At 43.5% G+C, this 22,803-nt stretch overlaps 1 protein-coding gene across 5 annotated transcripts in view; it reads left to right on the top strand.

The window, feature by feature from the left end:
- Positions 1–21,252, top strand: part of GPR45 (G protein-coupled receptor 45) — a 35,049-nt gene extending 13,797 nt beyond the window's left edge. The window contains exons 2-3 of one of the 5 annotated variants that reach the window (XM_078853790.1): positions 7,875–8,029; positions 15,998–21,252. In XM_078853790.1, coding sequence (XP_078709916.1) covers positions 16,276–17,391 — 1,116 coding nt within the window. In that variant the 5' untranslated portion in view covers positions 7,875–8,029; positions 15,998–16,275 and the 3' untranslated portion in view covers positions 17,392–21,252. Of the gene's footprint in view, positions 1–4,283; positions 6,121–7,874; positions 8,030–13,973; positions 14,202–15,040; positions 15,088–15,997 lie in introns of those variants that run through there. The other 4 variants (XM_078853791.1, XM_073351403.2, XR_013636070.1 and 1 more) reach the window with 4 other exon arrangements.
- The last annotated feature ends 1,551 nt before the right edge of the window (positions 21,253–22,803 follow it).

Raw genomic sequence — 22,803 nt, 5'->3', positions numbered from 1 at the left:
GGCAGATGAATTACATAGCCACGTCATGATTAACTGCAAAGAAGGCTGGACAAAAAGACACAGTCAGAAATCTCTGTGAAACCATATTTGGTAGTTTCTGGAGATCTTACCATAAACCAAAGTCTGTTAGCGGGGTCCAGATGGGTTATCCCTACATCCATGCAATAGGAAATCCTTGACAGACTTCATGAGGGACACCAAGGCATTACAAAGTGCTGGGAAATAGCTAAACAGTCTGTTTGGTAGTCTGGGCTGAGCAAACCACTACAAAAGAGAGTTGAGAAATGTGATGATGTGATCCTGTGGAACAAACCCACAGGAACTGTTGCTACCATCTGCTCTACAAGACAGACAATGGCAGCAAGTTGGGAACTGATCTTTTCTGTCTGGTTAATACAACTTATCTTTTGATTGAATATCTCTTTATTCCTTGAAGTTTGCCTGGTTGTTCATCCAGTGCAGTTGTGGAAATTAACCCCATCTTTTCCCATTTTGGGATTCCATAGCACATAATCTCTGACCAGTGGTCCACGCTTTTCCTCTGAAAACTTTGAGGTTTCCAAATACCTGTGGTTTCACTCATGTCGTATCCAGCCCACAGTTCTCTCAAAGCAACAATAGAACAACTTCTTTCTAATTCCTCAGATCTTCACCTTGTCCTGTTGCTAGGGGCGTTGACCAGTATGCAAATGGATTCAGCCTTGCAGAACCGTTGATGGGGAAGAAGTTGAGATCCATTATCCCAACCATCCATTCCTAACTAGACCCTTGTTGGCCTGACTTTCCAAGACTACAGAAGAAGGAAGGTTAATATAGAGCCTGTTGGAAGAAGGACTCAAACAGGTGCCATAGTCAAATCCTTGAGAAAACTGAATCCAGGAGATTGCATTTGGTGAGAAATTCTCAGGAAAAGGGGACAGTGTAGGAATGTTCCAGGGCTCCTTGAGTCTGCTTTGTTAGGATGCCAGGGGAAATCATCTGTCAGAATAGGAGACATCTTGTTCTGGAGGTTCACCTGATGATGCAACACCCTGACCTCTACCCCACAACTGAACCTATGAATAACACCCTGCCTGTCCACATAGAACTGCGAGCAGTTTCTCCAGCTCCTTTTCCCTACAAGGAGATATCCAGCAAGAGAAACACTGCCTCCTGCATTCCTGAAGAATTACATAAAATCTTGAGGATTCAAGAAAGTCAGAGGACTAGTGGTCAAATCTCATAAAAGGGCATAATAAATCCCTGATGCAAGGCTGAAGGTTCAGGCAGCCTACCCTGCTCTTCATATGGCTGTTGGTTCTTGTTATTTCATTCTTGTTGTATGCTTTAATGAAAAGTTTGGATACCAACCTTCCCTTTTCAGAAAGGAGGATGTGGTGTTAATCATGAATCTTTAGAGTGGCCACTAGAGGGCATAGAGCAAGCAGGTAAGAGCCTGAACAGAAAATAATCATTCTTGCACTCACTTCAGCCCTGATATACTGGCAGTCTGTAATCTCTACCGTGGAGATTACTTCCCCCCTGTGACGGGGTCAAGACTCATCACTGAGGTTGCCTCCCGCTGGTTGCTCTGGGAATTAGCTCTGTCTAGTCATGGAGCACCTTTTGCACATGGTGCCTTGCCATTCATCTGCTCTGCTACTTTGGGGACCCACGTTGCTCCCTGCTCGGCGGTGTCCTCTTCAGGACACCGCCCTCCAGCAGTGCCCACTGCTCTGGTCTCACCCCCTTCTGGGGGTTTGGTGTTATCAGCAATCTTCGATCTACACCAGCTCTAGTGGCCAACTGCAGCCTCAAAGTCTAGCCCCTTTGTCGCAGGGGCCAGCCACAGCCTGTATCAGGCCACGTTCCTTCTCAGCCAGGTGTAGTACAAGGGGTAAAGGGGGGACCGAGGCTTACCCGCTACTCTGGGTCCCGACCCAGGGACCCTCTAGCGGCAGCCTCTCAGCCCTCCTTCTCTCCCCTTTGGCCCTGTGCACCTGCTTAGCCCTTTGTAGCAAGGCCTGCAGCCTGGGGTTTTCCTTGACCAGAGCTCCCCAGCTCCTTCTGCCCTTCCCCAGCACCACTCAGGAGCCAGTCCTCCTCCCTTGCCAGTCAGGGAGAGACTACCCTGCTCCCTAGCTGGGCAGCCTTTATATAGGACCTTGCCCGGTCCTGATTGGCTGCCCCTTCCCCCGCCCTGATTTGCTCTCCCCAGGCCTTCATTGATTGGCTTCTGGTTCGCGCAGCCTTTCTGGCCTGGTTCAGCACTTTTCTCAGGAGGCGGGGTTCGGCCACACCCCCACTACTCCAAGAGGAAGGTGGGTGCAAGAGACTGAGTGACTCTAAAACATACCTACTTCAGTATAACTACATTGCTCATGGGTGTTAAAAATCCATGTGTGTGGATGTGGGTCTGGGCTGCTCCCGGGGCAGTGTAATTATACACTCCCCATTACTTAAGTCTTCCGGTAAGACCAAATCTAGTTCATGGATATTAGCTCACATCAGAGGCTTGCTATAATTTTGTGCCACTCAAAATACTTCATGGCCCGGAGGCTGTATTTAACACAGATGGCTCTTATCGCTGTGTGTATATATATAAGTACCTTAGTTGAATGCACTCTTGGCTAATCTTTAACCAAGTACATTTTAGTGAAGAACTGATATTTCATTATAACAGGAAGCTTTCAGTACCAAAAGGTTAAGTGGTTCATTTAAATATTGCCCATGTATCTTTGCCATGTAAATTTTTTTTTTAAAATTTGCCCCTCTTGTGGCCAAATCTCACAGGCAGTGGATAAAAATAACGGTAGGTTACGGGAGTCTGTTGCCATGACATCATTTTACTGGCATTCAGCATGTAGAAATTTTTTTAACATTTTCTCTGTAAACTTTTATCAGCATGGATCCTCATTCAGCCTAATAATAACCTGGTAATAGGTCATCCTACGATGGGAATTATCGATTGGCTAGATCTGAAGCATTTGCTTTTAGAAGCCCTAAGGGATTAGGGGGAAAGCATTCATGATATTCAGATAGCATCAAAAGCAGCAGCTATAGCTAATGGAGATAGAAGAGGGTCAAATTCTCTGCATCCATTTACCCCAACAGAGAGCTTGGCTCCGAAGTCACTGGGAGGGGAAAGAGAGTAATCAACCTGCTGAATGCCAGTTAAATGATGTAAGCAGACTCCCATAACCTGCCATTATTTTTACCCACTGCCTCTCAGCCTTGGTCACAACAATGGCAAATTAATGTTTCTTAGTTTATTCTAAACTTTGAGATCCTTGGATAAGGGTGCTATAAACAAATTATTATAATTTATTATTCAGTTTCCCCTATTCTCCTGTTCTGCTTATTGGGAGGGGGGAAAATGCACCAGACATATTGACTGTGTACTGTTCTGTTTTGATGCTTTGCCAAATGGGGAGCTATTTCACGAACTTGCCTTCCAAGTCTTGCAATATTAGTCTGTTTTGTTTTCATATACTAAAGGAGTAACAGTCTCCACAATAACTACAGTGGGGTTGTCCCTCCAGTGATGTGCATAGTAAATGATTTGTTCCGTCTGTCAGTGTTTTAGCAATATCAGTATTGATTGTTTAACGGAGTACCAGGCCTACTTAGTCCTTTCATCTTTTAAATGGGGTTCTGATACTTTTCTGTTGTATTTTCCATGTGTAATCCTTTATGCTAGTGACTAATTATGATCCCCTTATAAGTTTATACCTCCGGAAAACAGATGTTACTTATCAGAGCGATGCAATTCCAAGAGAAATGTGGCTTTGATTTAGAGGTAGAGGTGTGAGGGTTGATGGGCAGTTGGAGGGGAAAGGGTTCAAATCGAATTCTTTGGATTATGTTGGATTTCTATTTAAAAGGTTGTATTTGTCTGTAAGCAAATTGTGGACTGGTTTCCGTCCCTTATAATTAATCCTAAAATGTTAATAAATTCAAGTATTTTTTCCTGTTTAAGTAAAAAAACCTTTTTGTTTAATAGGTAAGGTAGAGTGGGGGCTTCTTTAATTTCTTTCCATTTCTTATTTACACCAGTTTAGAATCTTAAGCATTGATAGAGTGGCCTATGGGAGTTGGTCCGAGCATAACTGAATCTATATTAGGGTAAGAGGATCTCATTTCTCCTTCCCCTCTGAGTTGGAGCCACTGGCATACCTGAAGCTCTCTGAGACAGTGACTGTGGCTTATTATATGTTTACACAGTAGGCCCAACCTCACTGTGCCTGTGGGTGCTATTGCAATATAAATGTTTAATAATACAAATCCCTATTTCTTTTTTCCAGAGTGCCTCACTACAATTTTGAAGTAGGGGAGGAGTATCCAATCCATTCTTTCCTTAGAAACGTGCCTATTTTTTTTTCATTTACATCACTGTAAATCAGGAATGACTCCACTTCAGATAAGGGAGTTACGCCAAAAAATGAAGGCAGAACTGGGCCCTGAATCTTTAAAGAATTTCTCAGAAGAACATCCTTCAGAGAGTGTCGTGAGGAGAAGAACACTTTTTGTCTTTTATTGTTGGAATGAGTTGAGTTGGACTCTGTGCTGCAGGAATAAACACCAACTGCTCCTGTTTGAAAGACCCTTTTTTCTCTCTCTCATTTTAGAAATTCAGATCCTTACATTCCTTGGAATACAATCTCCGTGTCCTAGTTAATGTCACTTGTATATGGGCTGCGTCCAGCTAGATCTTGAGTGCACTTGCCCATATCCAGCCAAGCACTTAAGCATGTGCCCACGAAGCATGTGCTTAAGTCCCATTGACTTCATGTGCTTAAGTGCTTTGCTGGGGCAGAGTGCTCAGCATCTTGCAGGATCCTGTTCCTGGACAGGGATCAGGACCTCCATATTATGAGCTTGTGCAGCGGAAGGATATATAAACATTTGAGAAATATTCTGGCATTTGTTGAATAAAATATTCAGATTTTATTACATAAGATTTAGCTTCAGCATCACACCAACTAATCTTGCTCTCTGTTGGAGCTTGTCCTCTGTTTCCTTTCATGTGTCACTTCTGCCTGTTCAATCAGCAGAATCCGGCTTTGTGTGCTGGGTCAGTCTGAGTTTAGTGGACCTCCAAAGTGCATCTTTCAGCAAACCTCTTCAGGATGTCGCTAAGGATCAGGCAACTAAGTAAAGTGCTTGAGACCAGAAATGCAGTCAACGATTAGGCTTGGAAAAATACAAGGAGAGCACAAATTGAGATCAAACAGCATGTACAGAAAAACAGGAACTAAATGAACTGGGAACAATTTACAAGTGATATTTATTAGGAGTGTGCATTTCCTGCAAGTAAACACAGCATCCTCAAGAGGGAAAGAGCTGCATTTAATAGAGATTTTGCAAGCTCCAACTACAGGAAGAAGTGGTGGATGAGTGCACAGTTGTTGATGCATCTTCTCTGCTCAGTGGTTTAACATCAAGTGGAGAACTTATAAAGCAGTCCGTGTGTAACTGCAGTGTGTGAAAAGTTAAAATCTGCGGTCTTTGGACTGCTCGTCTGTTGAAACCAAAGGCATCAGAAATAAATTAACCAACTATCCAGGCACAGTTCTTGGATATATGAACAAGAGCTGTATCCTGTGATGCATTTCAGTGCACAGCTGTGCAGATTTCTTGGATAGAGGCCCAGGACCAGGCAATTTGTAATGACGGATCACTGGCGGCTATTTCCTCAGAAGGTTGTCCCTCAGAGGCACAACAGTGCACATGTCATGAGCAGCAGCTGTCGTGGCGTGCAGGCAATGATATGTGAGTCTACCGTCCTGTGATCGTTACTCCATATGCCGTGTGGATGCAGACAATTGAAAAGCAAAGCATGAAGCAGGTTTTGGATTGGTTTAATTTTGGTGTCTGAAGTTAGTTTTATCAAGGAAAATGCTAAGTGCAAAATTGGTTGGAGAGTTGTTAACGTTTTGGCTATCTCATAATCTGACCCTCTCCACCACCACCACCCTTCCCCCTCCGACCCCCCTCCCCACAGCTAATTGTGAAGTGTTCAGATTCTAAGATGTTGAAAGGCACAGTGCTGTGAACACTCAATGTAATGCTGTTTATGGCATTCTATTATAATGCAAAACTGGAGATGTGGTAGATATCTAGTTTACAAGCTGTTTACACTCTAAATTGAGAAGCCATGTTATCATCTGCACATATGCTTTTGTCTTACATCTTCTAAGGCAAATACAGTATATTGTTTTTTGGCAATATCCATAAAGTATTACCAAAGCCAAGAAGTTTGCATGTGATGCATTGTCATTTCTCTCAGCTAGTCAAGCTGATGTTCTGGTTGGGCTTGGAAAGCAATTAGGAACAGATACACAGCAATGGCATTTCAAGGTCCAATCAGACCCTGCATAATTATGTATACTTGAATTGTTAGTTAGCTGTATGTTCTGAAATGATAAAACTGATCCAAATAAATTCAGCAAGCCCTAAGCCACAGTTAAATAAGCTTGTTTCTTAAACTGCCTATTCCAAAGAGTAAAGACCTCTATTCTCTCATAGAGGGTAGGAAAACTCTGACTCCATGAAACCATGGGGGTTCTTTTTTACAAGAAGGCAACTGAAGAAGGCTCATTGCTTAGTAGAACTGCCATATGCAGTTAGGTTGGCAAGAAGCACATTGTCCAAACATTTTTTTCAATGTCTTGCATGCATTTCAGTCTTCATAGGTGGTCTGTCTAACGGTCATCTAGTGTAATCCACTTGTAAATAAGGTGCCATTTTTATTCTTGCTGTAAATATAGTGAAACTTGCTCTAAGGAACCACCTCAGTAGGTATTTTAAGCAACTACTTTAAAGTACCCTGAAGGTTTCCAGTACCATCTTCTCCAGCCTTTAGTTAAACCATCCGTGTTAGGCAACTGTTTTTGCTGGTCACTGGAGGTTGCTTACGGTAGTTTCAAATTCATTGCCTTCACTCCCCTGAAATCAAACCATCTTTTTGTTGTTTAGCTTCCCACCATCCTCACAGTGGCTTAGCATATGTGGATGATTCATTTATTCTTTGCAATGCATTGCTTGATTACTTTTTTCTGCCTCTATAACCTTGTTTTCATTTTCACAAAAACTTATTTAGACTCTAAGATTGTGGTGAATCCTCTATAACCTTTCTGTTTGTTGGAGATCTAGTTATTATTAGATTGTTTGTTTACTTCTAATTCTGAAGTTTAATTATGTTTTTCCTTCTGCCATTGGTACAGGTGCAGCAATTAGATGGCATTAAGCCTGTCTCAAGTTAATTTAAATAGGCTTGTTATTGCCCTTTTTTATATTTTAGGTACTGTAAATAAATCTTTTTTTTTAAGTGGATTGGATTGAAGTTGATGAATCTTTGGTGTTCTACTGCTTTAGTACTACTGAGAAATTTCTTGCATTGCCAGTATCATGGCTTATTAACCAGTTCAACCCAAACCACCCTCTTCCACTGAGGTTGAAAAAGCCAGAGTTTAAAAAAAGAAAAAAAAGGTAGATGGTGCACATGTACACACATGTGCTCGCTCTCTTTGTTTCACTGTACATTTTGATGTATTTACGTGCATCTTGTAGCTGTTCCCATATAAAGGGAGCTTGCAGAAGTGGTATAATCAACTAAGATAAATGAACCTCAGCAAAGGGGGTGGGGAGAAACAGTTCCAAGATTCCCGGGGCAAAACTGGTTATACGAAGTTGTTTGTGAATGTACTGATCTGGTTTCCTTGGCAACAACTGAGATGAAGGTTGAGAACAGCAGTTGCGTTCAGGGAGCCAGTTCTGTCTATGACAGTAAGGAAGATATCGGTTAATTCCTAGATTTAGCAAATGAGAGCCCTATTTTGAGAGTGTTTGTGTATAAAAGAGCAAGAGAGTAAACTTTCCCCTGTGATTTACAGGAAAAGTCTCTTCCACATGTAGACCTCTTCTGTGCAAAAGGAAGTGTCAGCTGCCCCTGCAGCACCATCTCCCTCCATCTTTGGACCTGAAGAGAGCTACCTGAAGATCTCTAGATCCCCATGTGGGGAGAGCATGGACCAGGGCGGGGAACCAGGTAGGCAGGCTTTGTTCAGTCCCTGCGGCAATGAGCTGAGGATCTACAGAGGAGTTAGTGCAGTCTCAGACGACATTAACTCTCAGCTGCTTCCCTCTGTGGTATGGTATGTGGGTGCACATCACTTGCAACTGCTTTTAGTGCATCTTTAAATTTCTAGGAGTCTGGCTAGCTGCAAAACTGCTGCCATTTTCTGGTGCAGCACATTGCAGAGGAAACATGCATCGTGCACTCTCCTGGGGAATCTTATTTTTATTTCTTTTTGTTTCTATTTAGAGCTGTGGAATGGATTCAGTGGGCGTAAGTATAAATTACTATAGAGTACTTACTCCTTAGTGGAGTGAAACCAGACTCTGGGGTAATATTTCAGTCCTGGTCATGTGTGGAACTCTCAGTAATAGAAATTAATTATGCAGCGTGAGTAGAGACCATTCATCTATGTTCTCCCTTGACATTCGGAACACGTAATGTATTTACTTGATTTAGTGCATGAGGACTGAAGCGTAACAAAGTAAATTTATCTGAGACCCCAAATTTCAGTAGGCGGTTCATTCAATCCTACCTGAAATAACATTTGGTTTAGTAGTTAAATCTTGTTACAATGAATACTTCATTTTATAAAATATATGCCAAAGTATGTTTTCTTTTCAACTCTCCTGTACTTAACTACTGTCAAAAAAGACATGTATTTTGGTCCTGTGTTTGCAAGAGGACTGTTCACTGACCACTGCAACATTAATCCATTAAGGATAGGAAAGGGGAACAAAAGCGTCTACAAATATTTGAGCAGTCAATGACCTTGAGGATGGAAAGGGTGATGCATAATTAGGAGTAGCAGAATGAAATTAAGAAAAGGAAACTCAGACTGGAAAACCAAAAAAAATATTTCTTGGCAGTGAGGTCTATCAGGGAAGAAAAAGTTCCAACAGTTGAGACGTAGAAAATTAGACTGAACAAAGAACAAGAAAATCAACTGTTTGTAAGACTCCTGCACTGGCAGATGATGTGTGTTTTCTGTTTCTAACTTTATATTATTGTGGCTGATTGAAGTCAAGTAAGTATGACAATTAATGGCAATGAGCCACATTTAGAGGTAAGTCTAAGTAAGTTTAGAGGGGACATTAACTGATGTAACTTACACCTACTTCCAGTAGCCACTCTCCAATGTCTGAGAAAATCTATGCTGAATATGTAACCCTAAAGAGAGTTGGGAGAAAAGGTCCCTTTAACTGCATATTACTTGCTCAGGCAGCTGTTGTTCCTCTCTGCTTCCCAGTCACCTTCTGCCACCTGCCTCCCTTCTGTGACCTGGGCAGGTCAGTCTCTTGAGAGTCCACCCAGTTCTTAGTGATTGTCAGCTCTTAATGACTTTCAGCTCTTAGGGTATGTCTACACTTACAGAGTTTCTGTGCTGTAAGTTTCACCAGTGATAGGGAACCGGTGAAAGTAAAGCACTGGTTTGTGTACTCAGTTCCTCAGGCATCAGAGAGTGTTTACACTACCAGCATTTCCATCGCCGATGAGAGCAGCGCTGTAGGGAAGCTATCCCACAGTGCAGCTCTCTCAATAGGTCTTGTGGGAAGGTGGGGGTGAGCAGAAGGCATTCTGGGTCCCTGCTCAGTGCCCTGTGCTGCCCCATTACTTCCTTGTTTCTTTCGTGGCATTTTTTAAAAAATTCCCTGCTGTCTGGCTGCTTTCCCTGCCATATCTACAAGCAAAGGGAAAGGGAGTTTCAAACTTCCTGGGGCTTACAGGTGGGAGGGGCAGACATCCATTTACTTGGCATCAGAGCAGTGGAGATGCTGGCCAGAGTGGTCACTTTTGGAACTTTGACCCCCATTGATTCATATCCTTTGGAGGCCAAAAGGTGTTTACTCTGGTAGACTGTGTCTTCACTTTCACAACAGTGCAAAAAGAACAGCAGTAAGAGCTATATGCCTCTCGTGAAGGTGGCTTTCTTTTTGTGGTGAAATTTCTGAGCTTCACTGCAAAAAGTCATTAACAAGTGTAGATGCTCCCGCGGTTTTAGCGCAAAAAAAGGACCTTTTTGCACTTTAAATAAGTGTAGACATAGCTTTAGTGAAGCAAGCTGGGCATAAATGCTGTCCCACGAGTGTTTTCAGCTCTAGGGAGTACTTAACAAAAGACTCTTAATGGAGCCTATTTAGCTCTGTCTTTGAACAGTGGGGAGGAACAGGTTAAACCAGATTGGGGACCCTTAGGGAGAGGCCACACCTCCTGGCTAGGACACCTGTCTCTACCCCTCTTATTTTCACAGGGTTCTGGCATTCGAGCCCCTGGCTTAGCGAGTTCTTGTCAACTGAGGGTGACCCCCTCAATCAGGACCGGCTCAGCACAGTTCTGCTCCCCTTTACTCATACAATAAAGATAACATTAATAACATTACCCCTCATTCAGTACTACAATGATTTGTAACCCAACACCAGCCAAAGCTGATCACTTTGAGCAACACAGCTTCTGTCTGCTGAATACCTTCGCAGAGTAGATGTGTTCATGTAAATATAGTTTGCTCCTGAAGTCTCTCCCCCTCCACAGATAGCCGTCAGGGGAGAGTTCTTTCAGATCCTGCTTACATTAATATGCAAAACAAAAGTGATCCACACTAAGCAATTAGAGTTCAGGCCTGCAAGAGACCGAGTGCCTCATAGCATCAGACCATGAGAGAATATCTTGAATTCAGTACTTGAGCAAAATGAAAGGGTTGGGAAATGAAAATTTACAATCTATTAGCTGGAGTATCAAGACTCCTTTCATGCAGTGTATGAAATACTGCCACTTCAGCCTTTTTAAAATTTTATTGAATAGTCTTCAGTCAGAATCCTTACTCCCCTAGCCAGGAAGGCCAACTGCCAACAAATCATATGATCAAGCTAGTTCACCTTTGCTACCCTTAGCACTAGGGAAAGGCCCCTAGGAGAGGTGGAGAAGTTTCTTGCAGAGTCCCAGGCAAGTTTACTTTTATCCAGACAATTCACCAACTTTCTTAAAGAGGTGGCGCAGAGAGCAGCCAGACCCCCATTGACTCATACTGTCCAAAAGACAAGGTGGTAAAGTCTGTTCCACAATGTAACAATTTTTTCTTGCATGGGTGGGTTCCCCCCGCCCCCTTTAGAAAAGACACATTTTAGAGGAAAGAAAGCAGATAGAATCTGCAGCAATAATAGAATCAACTGCTGTCAACTCTGAGGGGTTTTCTTATTGATGAGGGTACAAGCACTTTCAGATTGAGGGCTGGTTTACCGTTCAAAAAACTGTACTGTAATCAAAGCCTGACACAAGTGTTCTGGTATGACCATTACCACAGCAAAAGCAATATGGACAAGATTACTGGTTGAAAAATATAGTTCATGGGCTTTAGGAAATTAAAGCAAAACAAAATCAAAGAACATCATTTTCGTTAAAATTCTGCATAAGAGTTTAGAGTTGAGATTCTGTGCTGAGCTTCAATTAGGTGCTTTAAACCTTTTTTTTTTTTTTTTTCATCCTGCACTCCTGGAGGCTAGAGCAGCCACAGGCATGGGCTGTGTAAGGACATGACTTCACGGCCCTTGAAGGTGTGATTGTAATGGAGCTAGCACAGGTAACAACAATAGTGAAGCTATGGTGACATAAGCTTATGTTTGGCCTATCAGCCAGAGTACAAGCCCACTGAGGACCCTGGGTATGTGCTTGAATTACCAGTCGGTGCTGAAACCTGTGCTATCACATCTTCTCTACTTTTGTTACCCATACTAGCTAGTTTTAAGCTAGCTTGGGTATGCCTACCTACCACTGCTACAGTCATACCTTCACATGGTGGTGAAGTCATATCCTAAAGTTAGCCTTTCCTGGGCTGCCCTATGGGCTACAGTGCTGGCTGAAAGCTCTGAAGTGCTGTATTCTGCATCCCCTGTCCACCTTGCACCCGCCCCCATCACAACCCCACCATACTCCCTGTACCCAGCCTTGGGAAGAAGTACACAGAAGGCTGCCTGTCTTCCACCATGCCTATGAGGGGAATCCTTGCAATGCTCCCTGGAAAATGGCTTTTAAAGTCTTTTTGTGGCTCCATCCCATCTATATGACACAAAAGGACCAAAGCAGGGGTGAAGATCTCACCCTAGATTTTCATCACAAAAACAAGCCATTTTCAGTTGTAGAAAATCAAAAGTTGTTTTCTGATTAAATCCACCCAAATAGCAATGAAAACTAATTGTTTTCTTGCAAAAACTTCCATTTTTGTCAAAATAGCCATGATTTTTCATAAAAAATAACTTAATTTGGCCATAGTGGACAACTTTATTTTATTGCTCAGAGACTCTCTCAAGCCATGAAAGACATTCCTAGAACACAGTCTGGTATGGAGAAATAGTTTCATGTCGTTACGGTGTGTCTGCATGTGCTTGGTAGGAGGTATGTGTGTGCATGTGCACACATACCTCTTCATGCTTTTCTTTATTCCCCTTTTTTCCTTCCTTGTGCATCTCTCTTCTCCTTTTTTCTTCTCCTGTGGGGTGAGACTTTCCCCCTTCACGCTTCATTACTGCCATTTTCCTTCCTTCCACCTTACTCAACTTTTGTACTTTATTTCCTATACTGACTTGGTGCTCCCACCTTCCATCTTGCTCTGTCAGCCCCCGCCCATGGGTACATGAGGGCCTGGTACAGACATCCATCCTCATGCAGACCTGGGGGCCTCACAAAGGGGATCTTAATAGTATTGAACATTTAAAAAGGATAATTTAAAATATGAAGACCAAGCAAATTATTCATGGCTTTTTTTTAAAAATAACTCCAGTGATTCGTGCATAAATGGCCGTGATAGCAGACTGACATTTTTGCTCTGTCTTTATAAAGCACTAGTAACTCAGACTGAAATGTCAAGTTCTTGGAAACAATATAGATGAGGTGAAATACTGGAAATTCTTGCTGTGGCATTGAAATTAGTCATATTAGACTTTTACAAAAGATGAATTGATGAGCCTATGGTGATGTGTGTGCCTGTGCAGAGTGTTCACATATTTTGAAACACTGTTAACGGATCCATTTAATATAATGGACCTCAATGGGGAAGACATTTGAGTCATTTACTTATGGACAGCAAATGCTCTTCCCAGACTGTAGTTACGGGTTTGGAAATTCATTTTTTTTTTCCAGTTATGATACTCAAACAAAAGTTTGTCCGTCATTTGGAAGGTACACACAGGCTTATCTAATATTTAACACTTGTTTATGAGCTAGCACAGCCACCAAAGCAGAGGGAAGGACCCTGAATAAATATTAACAGAATAATTGGAAGGGTGCTGCAGTTAGAAGTAAAGCTACCACTGGAAATCTTTCCAAATCCCAAGGAATCATTTAAACCTAGAGTCACAAAGGTACTTCGGTGCCTAGAAAAATCACAGGAACACATTGCGATCACAAATCTTGAGTTAGGCGTCTAAGCTCCCTAGATGGTGAAGGGGCAATTCACAAAAGCCAGCACACCACTGTGAGGGGTATGCACTAAGCCCCACCCCTGTCAGGGAGATAGGTGCCTAACTCCGAAGCTTTACAACTGAGATCGGTACCTAAAGTGGATTTTTTCCACACAGCAGTGGGAGAGGGAAGACCTCCCTTACAACTTTTAGTCCCATACTCCGGGTACTCAGCTGCTGTTTCCTTCACAGAGAAATGCTGAATGTAGGTTCATTTGAACAAGTGGAACTTTATTAAACCCTCCGGACAGTTCTAGCCTAATTTCTTCCAGCCTAACTCCTTGAATTTCTATTGTCCAGTCAAAAAATAGTCCCGACGGGACTGCTGACTGCAGTTCTACTGTCAAGATACACCTGGTTCAAGCCCCTTCTCTTGGGATTTGAACTGGGATCTGCCACAGCACAGTTGAGTGCCCTCACCCGTGAGCTGTGGGCTAGTCTGTTGTGGGTGGCCTCAATTTCTCCTGTTGAAGCTGTCCTATTGGGGATAAAGTGTTATCACAACAGGGGGGCTCAGTCATGGCTCTTCCACATCCCGGGTGGGTGCAGTAACCATTAGGCAAAAGTCATTTTTGTGTGCGCACTCAGCCAGTGACTCTTATTTATCCACAGTGGAACAACTTCAGCAGGAGAGACTAAAGGAGCCTCACAGCTAAGAGATGGCAAATCCCCATTTAAATCCTCTCTCCTCACAGGTAGGCAGGACTTGACGCCGGGGTCTCTTCCAATGTGAGTACCCTAACCACTGGACTAAAAGTTAGGGGGTGTGCCCTCCCCTCCTTTCCCTCACCATTTTGTGTAAGCGTGCCTATAGAACCTGATGCACTAGGTGAGTTTGAGCACACTTACCAGCTACGGCCCCACAAGCAAGTTTAGTAGAGGAATGCCCTATCATCCCCCAGTTCATGTATCACTCTGGGGCTTAGGCAACCGGACACTGAGCATGGAGTTGCAGTGAGCATGTGCAGATGTGGGACCATAGATGCCTAGGGAATGTCTAGTGCAATAATATAGTTGCCAAGAGAGGTTAGGCACCTACAAAGTCTGGAGGCTGCTGAGCGGGGAGGTTTGAATCGTAGTCAGGCCTGATTTGGGGATTTAGGCTCGTAACTTGTATTTCTCAAAATATAGCCAAATGATCTTGACTAAGCTTGTGGTTCAATATTAAAAAAGTTCAAGAGATCAAATAACCAAGCTCCACTCACTTATTGTCTAAAGACATGCAGTTCACTGTTCACAGTTGTGCTCCCATATCATGCATGTGAGACTACATAAATACAGTAACCTCTTTACAAGTTAGAGAGTACGCTGTGTCACCTGAGACTAAATTTAACCAACCAGCTTTTTGTCGTGTTCTTTTGGCACCATGGTGTACCTTTTCTTTGCTGTTTTGGGTACTGTATTCCAAACTAATTGCCCATGCAGATATCTCCATACTTGTACCAGGACAAACCACAACTGTATATTGCCTTTAACAGGTTTCCTGTTTTCCAGTGCCAAAGCTGACTTTAGCTTTGCGAAGTGTTGTGGGATACTTGGCATAGGTGAACAGAATTACAGGAAGAACATGATATATGTCAGGTAGCCTAACTACACAAAGAATTCATATTTAATATCATGTGGACAGTATTAGTGGTGCATAACACTTTAGTAATGTGGTGTGTGTGTGTGTGTGTACATAAAATGTGTTGGTGAACAGTAGCCAGTTAGGGGCTTAAGTCCTTTTGTGAATCTAGCTCAGTGTAGTATTGCTATTAGCAGAGTAGGATTACGTGCTGTTTTACACATGAGTGCATAAACAGGTAAAAGGCACCCAGGTATGAAGGGCAGGGAAGGCAGAATTGTGAGATGAGACAGGGAATAAGAAATAAATCTAGGGAGGTAACTTCCTCTCTCCTTTGTAATCACGTGTCTTCTGGACATTCCAGGGGGCTTATTTTTCTTGTTTCCATTTGTCATTTATTTTCTCCATAGGCATTTCTATGGTGCATATTACCACAGAAGGAGTATGTGGCCTCTCTAGCATTCCTAATCCTACCAACAGTCAGACAATGGAGTAGGCAGGGGAGTTTAGTGGCTGAATATTAACCCATACAATGTTTTCAGGAAGGATTTGAAGAAGTACATTAGACCTTCCATTTGATAAATAGAGATAGTGGAGCAGACCACAGAAACTTTGAAATAAGACCTGATAAGTGAAAACCTGAAAAATCATTCAAACATCCAGAAACTTCAGTCATTTGTTTTCTCTGACCAGGTAATGTGTGGGTCTAAGCGTATCTAATAAATAAAACTGATATTTCATCTATTGGTGGTCTTACTAGAAAATGTAATTCTTTTATCGAACACTGGAAGCATGTGCTGTTAGGACATCTGACTATCTTTACATATAAGGATTAAAGGAATTTATTCATCATCATTGCATGTATCCCATGGTCCTTGAACAGATGCAGAGAGTGACTTTTGTGATTCACCTTCCTATTTTCTCTAGGTCAGAGATTCACCAAGCAAATGTCCTTGAAGATGGATTCAACTCCAACTCCAATAAACCCTGAAGTTACTTGCTGTTTGCTAAATATTAGCTTTTGTTCAGCCCTCCTGATATCTGAAAAATATTTCCTCAAAGACAGATCTCTATTTTACCACAGCTATCTGCAGACGTTTCTCCATGGCCTTTTTCTGGCAGGCAACATGAAAAAATGGCAACAATCAAAGCATTAACAGGAAGACTTTTTAGCTCTTCTTTCTCCCACTTCATGTTTGTCAGGGATGGCATGCAACAACACTCCCATAGACAGTGATGTTGCTCTCAATCAGAGTACCCCATCCATAGGCTCCAGTTACATAGCTCAGCCTGCCCCATTCAGGATATTGTTGGTAATAATAATGGTATTCATGATTGCCGTTGGATTTTTTGGTAATGCCATTGTCTGCCTCATTGTCTACCAGAAGGCAGCCATGCGTTCAGCCATCAACCTGCTGCTAGCAACTTTGGCCTTTTCTGACATCATGCTGTCTTTGCTCTGCATGCCTTTTACTGCAGTTACAATTATTACAGTGAACTGGAACTTCGGAGCTCACTTCTGTAGGATATCGGCTATGCTCTATTGGTTATTTGTCTTGGAAGGAGTCTCTATACTCTTGATCATTAGTGTGGACCGTTTCTTAATTATTGTTCAGCGGCAAGACAAGCTGAACCCTCACCGTGCCAAAGTCCTCATTGCCATGTCTTGGGCACTGTCCTTCTGCATTTCCTTTCCTTCAGTGATTGGACGGACCTTTGTGGAAGTACCAGCCCGGGCTCCCCAGTGTGTTCTGGGGTACACTGAATTTCCTGCTGACCGAGCTTATGCCGTGATGTTAGTTGTGGCAGTTTTCTTCATGCCTTTCAGTGTCATGCTGTATTCTTACCTTTGCATTCTAAATACCGTGCGGCGCAATGCCCTAAGGATCCACAACCATGCTGAGAGCCTTTGCTTGGGCCAGGTGAGCAAACTAAGCCTCATGGGACTACAGAAGCCTCAGCAGATGAATGTGGACATGAGCTTCAAAACCAGAGCCTTCACTACAATTCTCATTCTGTTCATTGGCTTTTCACTCTGCTGGCTTCCACACACCGTGTTCAGCTTGCTCTCTGTGTTTAGCAGACAGTTCTACTACAGCCCTTCTTTCTACATCACCAGCACCTACATCTTGTGGCTGAGTTACCTCAAGTCAGTGTTTAACCCTGTCGTCTACTGCTGGAGAATCAAGAAATTCCGTGAGGCCTGCATGGAGTTCATGCCTAAAACATTCAAGATCCTTCCTAAAGTGCCTGGACGAACAAAGAGGAGAATCCAGCCAAGTACAATATACATCTGTAGTGAGACCCAGTCAGCTGTTTAGGAAGAAGCTGTGGGCCAGTGAGGGAAAAGTTATGAAAGGACTGGTTAAAGTGGCAATAGTTCATTTCTACTATTTACTTTCTGCAGTTGCCACAAATCTTTAAAAGGATGCTGTGCTCCATTGTTCTGTGTGTTAAGATTGTATTTCTAACTTCCCCAAGCTTACAAATAACTCATTAGTACTGCTTCAATTAAAACCACTTGGGGCAATAATGTTGCAATACTTGGTGCCGTGTAAAAATGTCACTTGTGACCAAATATATAGTCACACACCAATAGCTCTAGAAGCTGGTACTAGGTGGGGTGCATATGGCCACTAACGCATTTTTATATTGTGACAATGACTGACAGTTGTGTAGCTTTTCATTTTTTAAAATAGCCATAGCTGTCATGTCCTGTGCAGCTCCCCAAGTGAGATTTTTCATGGAGGAGCTTTTTCTCACTGTGCTTGTCTTCTATTACCTAATTTGTTCATTGACACTTGTATACACTTTCCATCAGAGAATCTTAATATAACCCATACCTGTGAGATGGCTCTTACCTCCATTTTACAGATGAGAAACTGAGGCACATAAAGGCGGTCTCGGGGGACACTGCCACTCTATTGCAGACCAGAAACAGAATGCTGAAGTCCTGGCTTCCAATCTCATGCATTGACCTGTAGCCTATCCTTCTTTTATTTCTATCTTCAGCATTCTCTCCTCTCTTGGTTACATACGTTCATTTCCTTTTGTGTTCATCGCTCTTGTTTGACCTAGTTCTTTCTCCCCCTGCAGAGGCCTTTGTTTTCCAGTTCTACCTTCCCAGCATTTTCCTTGTCACTGCCCTCTGGTCCTGTCCTACTTCCCCAGTTTGTCAAGCTGTATCCTGTATCTCACCCCAAGATTGGTCCTTCCATGCATGCCATGCGTGTTATCTCTCCGTGATCCTGTCCCTTGCGTAGGGAATGTGGTGGTGGTACATGTGCCTCTTGGCCCTAAACGGCAACAAGAGGTAGATGCGCAAGAGAACCCATATGAAGCATCCAGTGCTGGTTAGCTTTTCCTTCATGCTGCCTGCTGCAATATGCTGCTCTGAGGGATCGAGAGAGCAGTGAGAAAAAGGAAAAAGTCTGGACTCCCTCACAGTAGGAGGAGGAACAGCAAGGGAAACCTTCAGTCCACATGACCCTGTTTATGCATTCAGCTGTTATGTGTGACAGGAACAGCTGGGGCAGATGCATGATTGTCATGCCAGCAGTGGCCTTTAAATTGCTTAGACTTGGTGCACTCAAGCTAATTTGCAATAACCTGTTTTGTTAAAGATTCAAACGCACAAACTAAACTGCTCTAAAGCAGTCCCATTCAGTGCTACCAGTCCATGCAGTCAGACCAGCATCGTCTCATGAACAAAAGCTGCTGAGAGAGCAAACAGGCTGTATGGAAAACTGCCTAGTATTCCTGTTTCTTACAACCTAAAGCCAGCTTCCCTCATGTTAGGTACATAACTAGGATTGGCAGATATATTTTTTTTTTAAATCCCATTTTCCCCATAGGGAGTTGTTCTGCCATCATCTTTTCCCCCCAAAAGAACAATTTAAGACTTGGTACAATAATTCAAGAAAACATCTGACATTGAGGGATCTATTGATCAGTGATCAAACTTCAGTGGAAAACCAAAGAATGGAAAACCTTGTGGTACAACCTTAGTTATAGAAAGACTATAAAGTTACTACTAACTAAAATCGGTGAAGCAGCCAACCACAGGGTGTCTCAGCTCTAGTACAGAGGTGCCCCTTTCTTTATCCCCTCTCGCAGGGAAGGTTGCATCAGTACTGAGAAACAATTAGATAGTTACAATAAAATGGCTGCAATGTCTGATTTCAGGGAGGCTGTACAGTTTAAAAAAAAAAATTTCAATTACTGTCCCGTTAGAATGGAGGATATGTTTAAAATCTATACCTAATTAAAACTATAGGTTTGGAGAAAAGTAGAGTACTCCAAATTATCTGAACATCATTCTAACATAGGGGTTAATGTTAAAGTGTAATAGCTGATGGCCTGGAAAGCAAGTGTCAAAAAATATGATTAACCTCACACTTTTTGCAAGATAGCATAGCCAGAGCTACTCTACAGTTGGATGCAAATGCAATGCCCAAAATTTGCATGGCCAGACCAGCTCCAGCTGTCAAAAACAAGTTAAGGACCAATGCTAAGGTCTTTTGGAGCCAGTGGCCTTTTCCAAATGCACATCATATAAGTAGCAAGCAATGATATGAAATAACAATCACGTTGACCCTATCAGCACACTGCACTGCAATGCTGCTGCATAATGATGTGATTGAGCAAACTGTAGATTGATAGCATGTATGAATTTGGCTCACAGGACAAGGTATTAAAGGTGACATCCACAACTTTGAGGACATTTGGCTGACTGATTTGAAAACACCAAGGCATGCACGTACATAATGCAACTGCAGTTGCAGTTTCTTCCTGAAAAGTTACACGTCCTATGGTTAGGAAGACAGAGCTACTTTCATGTGTCTGTAACAGTCCCTCCTCCCTAGGTCTGTGGGGATGGACAGAGGACTTACAACATCAAAGCAAAGACTGCCACCATTTGAGCTAAAGCAGTGACTAGCAGATGCCTGCTCTCTCATGAGCATCAAGATAGGGACATGTTACAGCTAATGTCATCCTAAAGACTAAACCTTTTTAAAGGGATGCATTGTGATGAGGTTTCAGAGTAGCAGCCGTGTTAGTCTCTATCCGCTGTTCCTCAGACGTTCTTGTCAACTGCTGGAAATGGCCCACCTTGATTATCGCTACAAAAGGTTCCCTCTCCCCCAACCCCGCTCTCCTGCTGGTAATAGCTCACCTTACCTAATCACTCTCGTTACAGTGTATATGGTAACACCCATTGTTTCATGTTCTCTGTGTATATAAATTTCCCCACTGTATTTTCCACTGAATGCATCCGATGAAGTGAGCTGTAGCTCATGAAAGCTCATGCTCAAATAAATTTGTTAGTCTCTAAGGTGCCACAAGTACTCCTTTTCTTATTGTGATGAGAGGCGTTTTTAGCAACCAGCTAGGTGTCCAAGCCACTGCCAATAATTGGGATGGACTATCAATTATTCTGCTTATTGCATTTAGCAGGCCTTTGCAGGCACTTAGCTTAACTAAGGCAAAGCTGGGAGGGAGGAGGCAGCAATCACATGGAATGTGCCTGAGTCTATGTCCTCTCTGATGCATCTGAAGAAGTGCTTTTTTTGCCCATGAAAGCTTATGCCCAAATAATTCTGTTAGTCTTTAAGGTGCCACCAGACTCCTTGTTGTTTTTTGTGGATACAGACTAAAACGGCTACCCCCTGATACTATGTCCTCTCTGATATGCTTGGGTAAGCATCTGTGAAAAACAGGAAGGCTATCTATATTTGACTTCTGGTGGGGGGGGGGGGGTCAGATGGACATGAGACTGCAGACTCTTCAAAAACACATCTCTAAAACTAATGGCTTAAAAAATGCTTGCTTAATGTTTTTTCTTTGATTGACATGTTGTTGGTGTAATTGTAGCTGTTACTAACATAAATGGGGTAGACAGGTCTGAGGAATTTGGATTTCACCTTCTGGACATCTCTTGGAATCCCAGTGACAGGCGGATAGCTGGCCACTTGGACCTTGTCATTTGACCACTTGTGACCCCTCTAGGCCGTAGGTAACTAGTGTTTGCGGGTGCTGTATAACTAAGGCTGTGAGTTTGTCACGGAAGTCATGGATTTTGTGACTTTCCAGGTCCTCTGTGACTTCTGCAGTGGCTGGTGCAGCTGGCCCCACTGAGCAGTCTTGAGCCACTATGCCCTCTCCCCACAGCAACAGCAGGAGTTTGGGTGTGGGAGAGGCCTCAGAGCTGGGGCTGGGGCATGGTGGGGGGTAAGGGCTCTGGGCGATGCTTTCCTCGGGGGCAGGGGAGGGCTCCCTAGAAGCAGTGACATCCCTCAGCTCCTAGGCGGAGGTGTGGCCAGGCTGATCTCTGCTGCCTCCACCTGCATGCACCACCCCCGCAACTCCCATTGGCCATGGTTCCCAGCCAGTGGAAGCTGTGGAGTTGGTGCTCGGGGCAGAGACAACACACGCAGCTGCCTGGTCATGCCTCCACCTAGGAACTGAGAGATGTCGCCACTTCCTGGGAGGCACAGAGCCAGGTAGGGAACCTGCCAACCCTGGCAACTCCCCTCCCCGCCCAGCACCACTAGGGGTCCTGGGGAGTCCCGCCCTCCCCCCCCGCTGCCCCAAAGACCCATGGGCCACCCTCCCCAGGACCTGCGGCATCACCAGGCTGCCCTCCCCACCCCAAGATTTAGTCAGGGGTATATAGTACAATCATGGACAGGTCACGGGCCATGAATTTTTGTTTCCTGCCCATGACCTATCCATGACTTTTACTAAAAATCCCTGTCACTAAAACGTAGCCTTATGTATAACCTATTGTGTTTGTATGTGCTTGAGACTAAATAAAGCAGAGACTTTGAGTAAAGGCATTCTGGTGAGAGTGCTGGAGACTAATAAAGTGAGGGCTTTAAGTAAAAGCTCTTGATTTTGTGTGATTTATGCCAGCCATATAGCAGAGGGAGGTGCTGCATCTCCCTTGGTTTATTTCCTGCTACTGCCTTGCAGAGAGTAAAGTTACTGAGTGCTTTGCATTTAGAGAGCCCCACGTAACAGATTTTGAGGCCACAGCAAGGACGGCTGAGAGGAAGGAGATGCTGGGCATAAACAGTTTGTTTTGTTACAGTAGAGATTAGAGGACTGCAGGACAGGGTCACTCTCTACACTTCCTGTGTTGTAGCTTGCGTGTCAATTGACAGGGCTCAGGTCGGTGACCTGGTTGAGAGAGAACTTATGCCCAAAGAAAAGGGAACTTTTGGAAAGATGGAGACACTCGGTGTGGTGTTGGGTAACAGCTTGACTGATTTTGTACAGGAACATGGTAATGGTTTTTGGAAGCTCAGTCTTTACCCTCCCTGGAGCTCTGTAAGCAATGGGGAAGCTGGGTCCGGGTGGGAATGTGGATGGCAGCGACAGTATTCGACAAAGAGAGATTGGGGTTGAAGGAGACGGTGCAAGAGTTTGAAAAAGTGAAAGCCGAATCAGATCCCCTCAGAGCAACCACGTTGCCTCAGACAGTACAGCAGCAAGCCTGCGACAGTGAGAGAGAGAGTGAGGGGTTGCAGCAGGAAGTATTTGAGTTGCAGAAGCAGACTGATAGCAGCAAGGTGAAAGTTTTACTGAACAATCCCAGGATAAGATCCAGGCAGATCAGGGAGAAGATAAGAGTCACTGTTGTGCTCTCAGAGCCATGTGGGGAGAGCAGAAGGGAATAGCAGCTGCGATTAGAGGAAGTCGTAGTCCGGGAAGGGTCAACGGGTTAGAGG

Source organism: Lepidochelys kempii, chromosome 1 (genome assembly GCF_965140285.1).
Source record: "Lepidochelys kempii isolate rLepKem1 chromosome 1, rLepKem1.hap1, whole genome shotgun sequence".
NCBI lineage: Eukaryota > Metazoa > Chordata > Testudines > Cheloniidae > Lepidochelys > Lepidochelys kempii.
This window is presented reverse-complemented; position numbering and strand designations above follow the sequence as displayed.